At 41.5% G+C, this 13,450-nt stretch overlaps 2 protein-coding genes across 6 annotated transcripts in view; both read left to right on the top strand.

The window, feature by feature from the left end:
* Nucleotides 1–1,401, top strand: part of LOC109321882 (WD repeat and FYVE domain-containing protein 3-like) — a 34,898-nt gene extending 33,497 nt beyond the window's left edge. For 2 of the 4 annotated variants that reach the window (XM_019552642.1, XM_019552643.1), the window contains exon 4: nucleotides 926–1,382. In XM_019552642.1, coding sequence (XP_019408187.1) covers nucleotides 926–1,084 — 159 coding nt within the window. In that variant the 3' untranslated portion in view covers nucleotides 1,085–1,382. Of the gene's footprint in view, nucleotides 1–925 lie in introns of all 4 variants that reach the window. The other 2 variants (XR_002104189.1, XM_019552641.1) reach the window with 2 other exon arrangements.
* LOC109321881 (WD repeat and FYVE domain-containing protein 3) overlaps nucleotides 1–13,450 on the top strand; it is a 517,024-nt gene that overhangs the window by 370,974 nt on the left and 132,600 nt on the right. The gene's annotated exons all lie outside the window — the stretch shown is intronic.

Genomic DNA, 13,450 nt, shown 5'->3' with positions numbered 1-13,450 from the left:
TCTTCACACTGGTTAGCCAAAAGACAGTTGACTGCCCAGTATGCAAGTGTAAAAGTCCTTTTACTTCCTATCTTTGTGTCATAGGTTTTTCTCCTGTTTAAGTGCTAAGCCAGTTGGACCTAATGGAAGAAGGATGCGTTCCTGTTTAACAACCGTATTTTGTTTACCTCTCTGTAACACAATACAGTTTAAAGCAGGGCTGTCCAACTTAGTGGCTGAAGGTTGCAGGCTTCACACTGCATGGGCCATGTACAATCTGAGCACATATATTGCACACTGCACCCTTCCCTCCCTCCCACCACTCCCTATTGCCTTGCCACGTGGGCCCTGACATGCTGAGTGAGTCACCCCAAGGCCAAGATCTTCCCCCTCACGGATGCACCATCCTCTCCCTCATGCTTCATGGATGCACTTCAGTGCACTGCGCAGGCCTTCTCCTACTGTGTGGAGGTCAAGTTCTGGGAATCCCTGGTTTACTCCAAGCTTCTTCAGCTATGGGCTCCCTCAGCCTTGGGGGAGGGTGGACAGTGGAAGGTGGAAGAGGGAAGGGAAGCCCAGGGAATCCGCAGGAGCTTCAGAGAACAAAGTGGAGAGTAGCACCCAGACAATGACCCTGGGGGAGGGACACATTAATCCCTCAGGGGCTTCCAGTTGGACACATCTGATTTAAAGATGAGACTATGTCATGTTTTTCTGTAAATCAGTTATTTGGTGGAAATATTAATTTATGTAGCATACAAGAGTCTCATGGGCATGTCATTTAAGACAACTGAAATGTAAAATAAAAGCTTTTGTGGATTTCCTCTTTTGCTCTCTCTAACAGTGTAAGCATGTGCTTTCTTCCTAATTGTGAAAGCTATTTGCAAGCAAGTAAAAAAGTACAGTGAAGAAACATGTTACAAAATCTCTTTTCTCTTGTCTCTAGGTATTTGGAAATGCTCCTCCAAGTACAATGACAGAAAAATTCTCTGACCTTCTGCAGTTCACTACACAAGTGTCACGATTGATGGTGACAGAGATTCGACGGAGAGCATCAAATAAGTCCACAGGTAGTGAATGGGATGACAACGATGGGTCCTTGTGAGTTGCATTATGCATTTTAGAACAATTGGTAATGTGCTAGTCAGTCCTTGTCCGGTTAGAGCTGGGCAAACACTTAAAATGGAAGGAAGGTGCAGTTTGTGATGGTCTTTTTGGAGCAAGAACAGACATGGACTAAACCATGTAAGCATATCTGAGGTTACTCTTTAAAAGTGTTTTTGAAGCAATTTAACCATTGTAACCAATTGTTACAACGAGCTACTTACAAGTTCCATATTAAGCTTTCTTCTGTTTATTAAATAAATGTCTCTGCAAGGAAATGTCTTTATATAATGTGGTTTTGAGCATTTTTTTCTTGCCTTCAAGGAATCACTTAGCAGAGGTCTCTTTGTTGAGAAACCTGTAATTCATCCTCCTTATCATCTGACTTCAGGTAGCATCATTTGTCTTCTGAGGCTAGTTGCATCTCCCCTTGTTTGGAGAGAGAGGCAGTAGCAAATAGCATTAAGTTCTTCTCCCTTAAGTGCTTTAAAAATCCAGTCTCTTTGGGTATGGGAGTGGACAATGCTCCATTTTATCTGCAGATTTGTTAAGTACCCACTGTTCTCTATTTTCCTACATGTGAAGTGGTCTGCTTGCTTAATTGGATCTGCTCCAGTTTTTTAGTCTTGGTAGAGTGAGTTACTGCAGTGTAGTCCCCCATGGCTCAGTCTGTAAAAGGAATGGATAAAATAACGCTAAAAAAGTCCTTTTTTGCAATTGGGCACATGTGAACTATGAATGCCCAACACAATTTGAAGGCTTCATGTCGCCTTTTGTGGGTTTTCAGTGCTGCATATTGATAATTGGTAGTCCTATACATTTCCTGTCCTCTAAGTCCTGGTGGTCACGTGGTTTTCACAGTGCTCTTTCTGACCCATTTTAGGGTGATTTTTAAACAATGTATTTTAAGCCAGTAACTCTGGCAAAAGATACTGTTTTCATCGGCAGCTCTCTCAAGAGGCCAGAAAGTTGTTTTTGTTGAAAATGTTGCAGTGACTTGCTGTGTACAATAATCTAAGACTTGAATAGTCTTACTAAATTGATATTTATTATGAGAGATGCAATAGTGGCCTTTATATTTGAATTTCCTACCAGTTCTCATAAATCTTTTTCTAACTTTTTTGTAAGAGTTGTGATAACTTCATGGTTTGCAACATGGATGTAAAACTTGGTAGGTGCCTAAGATATATTTTGTTCCTTCTAAATGGCCAAGTTAAGCTGCCAAAAAATGACCACTTGCAGTCTGTATTATACTTTAGAGAGCTCATTGGATGCATGCTGTTAAAAGTATTTTCACATTCTATATGTAATTGTGGCGGTTGAGCTTAGAATGCCCTTGTCCACCTATATGGTTGTCCTGCAAACCGTCCGTGTACCCCAACTTTCCTGCCTGCATGTCTTTGATCTTATTATTATAGATTTTAATTTTGGATGTTATTAGTCGGGAGGGTTATTCTTTGTTAGTTAGTTTTTACCCCCTTTTTAGTGGGTTCACGAGCAATATGCATCAAGTATCTGGTTCGCTTATCCACCCAAACTTGAAGTTTATACATACAGTCAGAATCTGATTATGCAGCTCATTAACTTGTCTTTATTTTTGTCTTTTATCACTTCGTACAGCTTTCCTTTACATTCAGACAGAAGCTGTTTCTTGTATCCTTTTTTAACCTTACTTATAATATTAACTTTGTAACTCTACTTATACAACAACCTTATCCTCTGTTAACCTGAATGACATGAACTGAGTATTCGTAAACTGACTTTCTCTTAGAATCTTTCCTTCCTTTTATTTTGTTTCAATTCCTTTTTTTTCCTTGAGCATGATCTTATCTTTTCAAACCTCGATATACAATCCTTTTATTTTAATACTATCTGAATCTCCCTTTTGCCTGCTCTATAGCTTATGTTCTTAAATCCTCTTGAAGGACAATCCAACACAGTCTCTAACTTAGGGAGAAAGGATCAACTCAAATCTCTTCTTTTCTTTGTTTTTCTTACTATGCCAGCTGCGGATGACGTGTCCCTAAGGGTTTGTCTCACCGTAGATCAGCCCCATTCTCTCCCCGTGTTACAGGGCACAATGAGTGATGCTATTGATCCCCTGGGGATCCTCTCTCATTCCTTTTTTCCTCTCCTGTCTCTTCCTTCTCTGCCTTTGAACCTTGTGTCTTGCCGCTGCACTCTGCTCTCAGAGCTTCTGTACTAATACAGTAACGGCTCTGGAAGCGGCACTCTCTGGTTTTTCCCATCGCGTCTGCACTCGCTCTTTCACAGTAATAAACATTCTTTCAGTTTTAGAGCTGTCTTGCAGATCAAGATGCTTTATGGCATCTTTTTATATCATATTTAAGCAAGCACAAGGAACCATAGGTACAAGCTGAACAATAGGTAGTAATGGCTCTTCCAGTTACGTTCTTCTCTCTGAAGTTCTCTCAAACTTTTTTGCTGTATGTCTGGGAAGTTTTAAATATGAAAGAGCTTCTCTTCTTTTCCTAAAATTTCTCTTATACTGCTGCTCATCTCTATTGCCCCTTTCTGCGGCCTCAAACAGGCATTCATTCCTAGCAGTAGAAATATTTGAAAAACCGTCCAACGAGAGGGAGCAATATAGGCATTTATCCTGCAGCTGTCCCCCCTTCCTGCACCTTCCCCAGGCTGGGAAGTGGTCTGGGAAGGGCATAGGAAACAGTGGCTGATCACTCCTCCCAGTCTGAGTGGACCGGAGTAGCAGGGCAAAGTTGCCTGCCTGCTTCTCAGACTCAGGAGCCTCCTCCAGAGTCTGGGGATCCAATTCCTTCACAGTGGGGCAAAGCAGTAGCGTGCAGGTGCCAACTTTGAACATACTGTGTGGTGTGAAGCTTTTCCTTGCATGACATGTTCAAAACTGGAACCCATAGTCCCCTGGAGACTGCCTAGTCTGGGAAAGAGGAAGGGAGCAGCAGCTGCTGCTTTGCTTGCCTCCCGGGTGGCCCACAAGGGGAAGGGAGCAGCAGGGCAAAGCCTTCAGCATGTTGTCCAAACTGGGCAGTCTTTGGTTTGGGAAGAGGCAGATATCAGTGGCTGCTACCCACTCCCTTCCTGGACCCAACTGGGAGGGGAGCAACCAAGTGTTGACACTTGGAAGATCTTTCTTCTGGAGGCAGCATGTTTTCCTCCAAGAAAAACTAAATGAACACTTGTACACAGGAACTCTGGTATGGTTGATGAGTCATGATGTGGGAATAGGAGGCTGTCCTACTTATGGTGGCACTAGAAGAGAAGGGAGAGAGAAGAATAAATATGAGAAAGCTATTGGGAAGAGTCAAATCTAAAGTGGGTATGTAATGCAAATTTTAACTAATAAAATAGCTTCCTAAAAATACCTTAAAAGGGGTTGTGCAGGTTTTATGAAGTCAAGTTCTCAAAAGATTTAAAAAAGAAAAACCAGAATTATTGTATGTGCAGCTTTCATTTATGCTGTCTTGGGCATGTAATTTGGTTACAATTGGATTAGGATTAGTTGCATGATCAGTTGCTTACAGGAATGGTATTCTAGGTTTACTGCTGCTGAGGTTATCTGCATAGGTTCTGAAATTCTTGGTCATTCAGTGAAAGTTGTTCATAGTGGGAGGCAGAGTTTTTGTTTTTTTGGTCAAAATATATTTGTAGAGGGATACAAAGCGAATTGCGTGTTGTGGCCTTGGGTATACTTTTTTGGGGGAAAACTGTTGTGAAAAATGCAAATGTAATGGCATTGCAACTTATAATATTGCTTCAGCTCTTAAATAGTCAGCTTTGAAAATAAAACACATTTCTGAAAGTCAGCATTTCATTTTGACACTTTCAAAATGATTTTTTTGTTCAAAGCAGCTTTTCTTTTTTTCTAGTTCCACTTTTATATAGTTTCACTGTACATAGAGAGACATACAGTTCATAGAGACAGACACAGATTCTTCATCTAAGCCAAAAAATCAGTTACTTTATATGGTAGAACCCAAATTGTTTGTAAGATTTAGTTTCTGTAACCCTTGCAAAGATGAAGGCTTGTGAATCAGATACGGCTTTTATTAGCTATAGCAAACAGCTACTTGAGACTGCTGGTGAGCTCCAGTTTATTGCTGTAGGTTTTATGTCTAAGGAAGTGATTCTTAATCATGCCATTGTGGTACATAATTCACAATATAAATCTAAGATTTCAAATAGGAACCCATAGCATTAAAAACATTCTGACACATTGCAATCTTTCTCAGTTCTTTGCAGCAGAAAAAATGATCTTGTGCTTTTCTGTAAAACAATAAAATAATGGAAACTAAGCTGACATTTTCCAAGTCTAGTGAGGGATGCCTTGAAGTCCATCAGCAGGTGCCTGTAGTCTAAAAAGGTTGAGAACCGCTGTTCTGGATAAGTTTCATAGTTTCATAGTAGTTAGGGGTCAGAAGGGACTTGAATAGATCACCTAGTCTAACCTCCTGCCACTGGTTGGAGCACACGCTGGGATCACACAACCTCAGACAGGTGTTCATCCAACTTCTTTTTGAATTTACCTGAGGTAGGAGCAAGGACCACTTCCCTAGGAAGTTGGTTCCAGATCCTAGCTGCTGTAACAATGGAATAGTGCCTCCTAATCTCTAACCTAAACCTTTTCTCCAGCAGCTTCTGGCCATTGTTCCTCATCACCTGAGGTGCTGCTGGAGGACCCTAATGAGTTTGTAGGCAGCCACCAAATCTCCCCTTGGCCTCTGCTTGCTGAGGCTGAACTGGTTCAGGTCCCTCAACCTCTCCTCATAGGGCCTGCCCTGTTGCCCTCCAGCCGAGTGGGTGGCCCTCTTCTGAACTCCCTCAAGGCAGGCCATATCCTTCTTAAAGTGCGGTGCCCAGCTCTGGATGCAGTACTCAAATTGAGGCCGACCAGTGTCACATAGAGGGGGAGTATCACCTCTCTGGACCAGCTTGAGATGCATCTTTGGATGCACGACAAGGTGCGGTTGGCTTTGATGGCTGCGGTCTGGCATTGGTGGCTCGTGTTCATCTTGGAGTCCATAATGACTCCAAGATCCCTTTCTGCCACTGTTCTCACAAGCGGGGAGCTCCCCAGCTTGTATGTATGCTGTGGATTCCTTCTCCCCAGGTGCAGCACCCTGCATTTATCTACATTGAAGCCCATCCTATTAAATTCTGTAGTCTTTCTACAGACTACATTTATAATCTAGTGATCACATACTAATCTATTGATTAGTATGTGAAAAAAATCTAATGGCTTAAAATATGAGGGCATGGTTTTAGGGTACAATTCTGTATTCACTTGTTTTTGTTTAATTGAAAACACTTTCTGCCTAGCAGTGTAGAATCATTATTTTTATAAAAGCTGAAAACAATTAAGAGGTTCTGTATATAGAACATGCAACTTCCATGGGTCTCTGGGTTATTTAACTGCCCCCTTGTTTTTAGCTTATGTATTCAGTATTTAATAGTATTAATTTTAATTTTTCATAGGTAGTATCACATACTGTTATGTAGCAGCAAACTAACAGTCTAGTAAAAATGTACCAACTAAATTTTGCTAACAAGTGGACAAACAAAATGCATCATAGATAATAGTTCATGTACAGTTTATAATTTGTAAAACAAATGGCTGTATTTATCTGATCCAAAATGACCCTTGGATCAGGTAATTAGTTATAATCTTTTTCTATGTATGGAATCTAATTACTGGGGGGTTGTCTTAAATTCATTCCTGCAGTGCTTCAGTGGCAGGGGGGTAGGTGAATAGGGGTGTAGATGGTGGGGAAATGGTAGGGAGGCAGTCCTCTGCTGCCTGCCCACCCTCCCACTGCCACATGGCCACATGACATCTCTGCACACAGCCAGAGTTGCCACCACTGCTGCTGGTCCAGGCTGAGGCTGTATGCTTTGTTCCCCAGGCTGGAGCAGGGCTGGCGCTGAAGCAAGGGTAAGCATGAGGGGGTGAAGGTGGAGGGGGCCGGGGGAAGTCAAGAGGATGCAAATAGTGGGGGGAGATGCAGGGAAGAGGCAGTGGGCCCAGTCTGCAAGAGAGCAGAGGCAGCAGAGGGGCAGACAGCAGCTATGGCATAGGCCCCAACCCTGGGGCCAGAACCACAGCAGCTGCCCATCCTCCCCCTGTCCCCAACATACTTGAATCCAAGATGAGGGGCTTTTCCCCTCATGTTAAATGGGGAACAAAATCTCAGCTTGGAATTTGAGTTCGTGTGTGTGTGTGTGTGTGTATTCTTAGTAATGGAAGACCTTAAAATGCCAGCCTGTACCATGAAGAGGCAGCAATGAGTGCATCTGGATTATAAAATGTGTGAATTAATAAAGTGTGTTTTATGATACTCTGCTGTATTTCTTGCTTTTTTATGACGATCAATTTTTATCAACTATCCTAATCATGATGTTAAACCATCTTTTTAGTGTCTCATTTCAAAATAACTACATATACAAGTTCTTTACTTTGCTGAATAGTTTTGCCTTAAAATCTGTTATATAGCCTTTATTTACCTAAGGATTATAATCTAGTGATTATAAGTGTAAGACAATTATTAGAATGATGCAACTATTTATGGTTACTGTTACTATTGCTATTTAAACGTTTATCCTGTAAAGAAATTAAGTATTTTAGTAGATTAATCATCCTTTGCTAACACTTTCTTTTAATTTTCTGACTTGGAAAAATAGCGTGGAGAATTAGTGTGTAAAGGAAGTTTAGATGGGGAATCAACCATGATACTTCTTTCTGAATAGTTAAAGGATTTACACATTGGGACTCGATTTATGAGTTAGGTTGAGTAAATTTGCATTAAGATACAAACGTAAAACAAATATTTGGTGCCGTGCTTTTCGACTATTCCCTTCCCTGTCAACATTTTTCTAGCCACCCTAAGTCTGCATTGCCTTTACATTTTCAGTTACTGTTATTCCAAAATTGCCACAGTTTAATGCCTGAGTTCAGTAGTATTTTCACCTTCAACATCAGCAATGGATCAAAAGTTTGCTAGTTTCTGGATATGTTGTGGAACTGCCTCTCTGTCTGAAGTGTACAGTCCAGGCTTTTCCTGACTTAAGAGTTCTCAACCTTTTTTTTTTAGGAAGTCAAGTTTTTCACTGTTGTAATAAGTGTTCAAAAGACTTACAGGTTTAATGTCATCCATTTAGCAACCAATTTATGACCTAGATCTGTGTAAAATGAACATCTTGTTAATAATCCCTGTTGTGTTGATCCCAGCCTAAAACATGGAAAGGAATACAATTCACAGTTATGTATCTACAAAGACCCAGATTTATGTAATTTATTCCACTGTTTGGTGTTCTAGCTCCTCTGACATATGGGTCTCTGTGACCTTATTTCTCCCTCAGACTCCTTTTTCAGGTTCATCTCTCCAGTGTTAAACCGAGACATCTGACAGACTCAGTGTGAAATTGTTAGCTTTAACAACTGTCTACAAAGTTCTCAGTCTCAGCTGCAGAACTGATGGATGCTGTTTTTGAGTTTCAAAGTGCTGCAATTTGGAACCAAACTCGGAGCAATAAGAGGTATACAGAAATCTCAGAAAGGCAGCGTTACACTGGAATATATTTAGTCACCATAAGTTTTAGAAACAAAGCCTTTTAAAATTAGTCATTTCTTCTGAATTGGTTTCCTTGATTTCCCAGTGAAGGTTTTGTGTGTGCCACTTGTAGGTGGATTTTTCAAGTCCCATCTAACAAACTGTAGCAATAAACTTTCCTGTTAGTTTGATTCTTGGAAAAAAACATTTATTTTAATAAATGTACTCCTTAATGTTATGCTTGCTTTTTTCCTTTTAAGAATTTCAATAATAAAATGATCTATAGAACACTTTTTCATCTCTGATCTCATTCAGCTATAAAAATGGCTCATGAAGAAACTGCGTCATAGATGTGAAGGGACTTGCCCACGGTCACATAATTGAACTTTTGGAGAAGTCAGGGCAGGATGGCACGTTAGAGCAATGATTCCCAGAGACTGTGCTGTAAGAAGCACCTTACGTGCCAGGATTAGGCCCTGGCCATGCTGGCCCCATATGCTAGGATAGGGCCCAAGCTGCATTGGCCCCATCAGACCTGGTACCTGTCATCTGGTCGGTGGGACCAAGTGATTGGGCACCACTGCATAAGTTTTGCACATGCAAACACAGTTTTGGGGGTATAATAATGAAGTTTTCCCTCAGTTTTAATCTAGGAAAAAAGCATTTCTCACGTATCAAAAGTTTGGGAAATACTACCTTAGAATTTCCGAAGGCTGCATTTTCTGCAGTGCAATGCAGTGCTTACCCAATTGCATTAGACTTCTCTTTCTTTTTAGTATTAATTTTAAAAAGCTCTGTTCTATAGCTCTTTTAAAAGTCAGGGAATTTATCAAGTGCTTGCAGAGTGGTATTTTATTTCTGCTTTGTGATGCAGGTTTTAAAATTCGTGTTCTTTTGAGATAGCTGGATTCCATCACCTTTCTGATTCAGTCACTTTATAACTCCATTTGATGGATTCCCACTGGTTTTTGTTATGAGAGTTGGCTTTTAAACAACTTTCCTTGTCAAAATTGCTAAAATGGCAAAATGTTCTTGAGTGTGGCTTAAATTCCAGTTTTCAATGACCAAAATATTGCAAAGTAACTGACCTTGTTTGAAAAACAACCCCTCTCCCCCAGGTAAAGCTTGGTTACCATTTACTCAGTCAGCAGGATAGCTGAGTTCTTCTATATTGTCTGTGTTTCTACTGTGCATATTTTAATTTAGATAAAAACTTTTTTCTCAAGTTGGTTTCTGCTTGCTTCACTACTTGAAAAATATTTTCCTAAAAGCCCATATTGTTTTCTACTGCTTTTCTTGTCCCCCCCACCCCTTTTCCCGTTACTTTTCCATCTTTGTGCATATGTAAGTGATCACTTGTTCTAAGAGTGAGTCTCAGCAACGGAGATTGAATACCACAGGATTCTGTGCAGTTATTAGCACTGTTAGGTGTGCAAACAGCTGTAGATGATTCTCAAGATAGTCAGGCAGAAGGCATGGTAGCACCATAGAGGTTAACTGATTTGGAGTGCTATAAGCTTTCATAGGCAGCAGTCTACTCTGTTAGATGCTGTGAATGGACATGCAAAAAGCAGGGGTTCTAAGCAGAGAGGAATTTGAATACAAAGAATGGAGTGGGCGCTGCTGAGAGGCAAAGATGGATTGATTAAGTCAGTTCATTTAAGGCATTTAACCTACTGACAGATATAGAAGTTATGGAAGCAAGTCATAGAATCATAGAAGTAAGGTCGGAAGGGACCTTGTAGATCTTCAAGTCCGACCCCCCCGCCTGGGCGGGAGAAAAGACTGGACTCAAATGAGTCCACCCAGGTAGTCATCAAGCCTATTCTTAAAGATCCCCAAGGTAGGAGCCAGCACCACTTCCCTAGGAAGCTGGTTCCAGCTCCTAGCCACTCTGTGAAGTAGTTCTTGCAAGTCCAGGTAGTGAGATGAGAATCCATGGTTTCTGAGATTTGTACACAACCCCATCTGCGGACAATTTCTTGTCTGGGCGCGAAGCAGACAAAAGTAATGGCACCTGGTCCATGCATCATCAGGCTGGGATGGCCCCCCACGTGGGGCTTCCAGCACTCCAGCAGGAAGCCACATATAGAGGCATGAGGTCTTGCCATCAGGCCAGGTGGGCTACTGTTTGCCCCTGCATGTGACTTCCCGCTGAAATGCTGGAAGCTCTACACAGAGGCATAGAACCCATTTGGCCTGCTGGTTCGGGCAGTAACTCCCCTCCTCACTTACCCAGCTTTCCAGTAGCTTTGCTCTGTGCCTTCACATCATGGGACTCCCAGCTGAAATGCTGGGAGCCCCACAGGGGTGGAGGCACAGGGCCCACTGCAGTTAAATTTATGCACAATTAATTAATTATGTGCAGGCATGCGTCTTGTGCGCAAAATTGTGCTGGTACATAATTGCATAATTCTCCAGGATGCATCTAAGATGCTGCCCTACTCTGCCTTTCTGATTTCTTGCATCAGCAGGTGCATCACAAGCAGGTCTAGGGAAGTGGTAATTCCCCTCTGTGTGTCATTGGTGAGGTTGTAGATGGAGTACTGTGTCCAGTTTTGGGCACCACACTTCAAGAGGGATGTGGATAACCTTGAGAGGGTTCAGACGAGGGCTACTCATATGGTTGAGGGCCTGCAGGTAAGACCCTATGAAGACAGATTGAGTGACCTGAATCTCTTCAGCCTTCGCAAGAGAAGGCTGACAGGCGATCTTGCGGCTGCCTACAAACTCATCAGGGCGGTCAGCAGGGAATAGGGGATACTGTTTACCAGGGCGCCCCTTGGGGTTACTAAAAATAATGGCCACAAACTGAAGGAGAATAGATTTAGATTAGACATGAGGAAGAAATTCTTTATGGTAAGGGTTGCCAAAATATGGAATGGCCTTCCAAGGCAGGTGGGGCTTTCCCCTACCTTGGAGGTGTTCAAGAAGAGATTAGACAGGCATCTGGCTGGGGTTACTTAACCCCAGCACTCTTTCCTGCGTGGAGCAGGGGGTTGGACCCGATGATCTACCAGGTCCCTTCTGACCCTGGAAATCTATGAAATCTATGATTTCAGACTGACATGGCTAACTATCTGTCTCTATGATAAACTCATAGAATTCAGATAGGAATCCATAATGTCCAAGATATCTTGACCTGTTGTGGTCATTCTGAGGTATCTGTAACAGAAGAATTGCTTTCTCATTTTTCTGTAATAAGAAAATGAATAAAATTTAGTTTCTGAAACAGTTGTCACTACATTCAGAAAAGTTTTATTGAGGTGCCTTGAGTCTAAAAAGGTCAAAAACAACTGTTCTGATATATAACATTAATTACTAGCTTTCCAGAAAAAAATAACATAAATATATTTCTGGTTTAAAAAGTGATAGTCACTGAGAACCTCAGCTATATAGTGCCCACTGTGAACACTTTGCTACCCAATGCAAAATAGGATGTGTCAGCTGTTGCTCACGTGGTATTTGATCACTGCATGTCACTATTAAAGAAGAAAGACTATGAATAAACAGGTACTTGCAGGATTTATCTAGCATCTTCACTGGGCTACTAGTGTCCTCTGCACTATGTATTTGTGTTTGTTTTAGAAAATACTTTGAAACAGGAAATTTGATTATCAGTTGTTCTCTCCATTCTTTTTAATAGCTAGTAACATACTATCAACTCAGAATGTCTTAAACTAGGGCTACAAAAACATGACTAGAAAGTCCGCCAAATCTATAGCACAAGCAGTAAATATAGATGATAACTACTGACATGCTTTCTTTTGCATACATAGTTTTAGCCTTTTCAACTATTGTGAACTATTTATCTTTTGAAACAATGTAGAGAGAGGTTTTTTGTCCCATAATACGTTGCTAATGGGTTTCAAATTTAGTTAAATGCAAACTGGCAATCTTCACACCACATACTATGCACATTCATCTCAGAAACTTCTCATACTTAAAAAGTAGTAATAGAATGTGTTTTGGAAGTCTCATTATAGTTACTTCTGTAAGATTACAAAACACCAATTGGTACATGAAGAATTACTGTAAATAATGTAAGCTAAACTTGAATGGTCAAGTCATAGCTAAATCAGTCATGTAATTAGATTTTTCAACCTGTTCAATTTACACATCTGTAAGAGTAAGCCAACCACAGAGTTTGTGGAGGGGAACTGTTGAGGCTTAGCACTCATAGATTAATCTAAAACCTTCATTCTCGGATAGTTCCACATTATGCTTCTTTTGCTGCTCTATCTTTTTCTTAATTTCTATCTATTCTTAATACTTTTCATTTAGTTTGAGTATGGAGTGTTATGTCCTACCCATCATTAGTTTAATCTATTAAATATGGTAGGGGGGAAGCAGAGATTATAAATTATATGTTTAAGGCAAACATCCTACAGCTTTGCAACTTCAGTCCTGGAGTATTGTGAACTTCATGTGACTTTTTGAGTATTGAACCTTTCACGTGGGTCTTCATAGAGCTCTCAGCTTTCCAGACTTGTCTGATAGCACCTTCATTACACTAATGCCACTAAATAGTATGTTAAATCAGTTAGGCTCCTGAGCAGTGAGAGACGCGCGGGTGAAAGCCCGCTGCGCCCCCGCTCCCCCGAAGCAGCTGCATGGAGCCAGGCCGGGTCAAGCCCCCGCCCAGGCCCCTACTTGGCCCAGCCCCCCAGGGAGCCACGTGATCAGGCTGCATAAACAGGCGCTTGAGTTAGCGCGGAGTTCGCACAGGAGAGGGTGTGGGAGGGCACGAGACCCTGCCTGCGAACCCCCCAGAGTAGTCAGTCCCAGCCGTAGCCAGCCTATCAGAGGCATGACACAGATGG

Source organism: Crocodylus porosus, unplaced genomic scaffold (genome assembly GCF_001723895.1).
Source record: "Crocodylus porosus isolate Cpor-Errol unplaced genomic scaffold, CroPor_comp1, whole genome shotgun sequence".
NCBI classification, from domain to species: Eukaryota; Metazoa; Chordata; order Crocodylia; family Crocodylidae; genus Crocodylus; species Crocodylus porosus.
The sequence above is the reverse complement of the archived record's forward strand: the minus strand, read 5'-3'. Positions and strand labels throughout refer to the sequence as shown.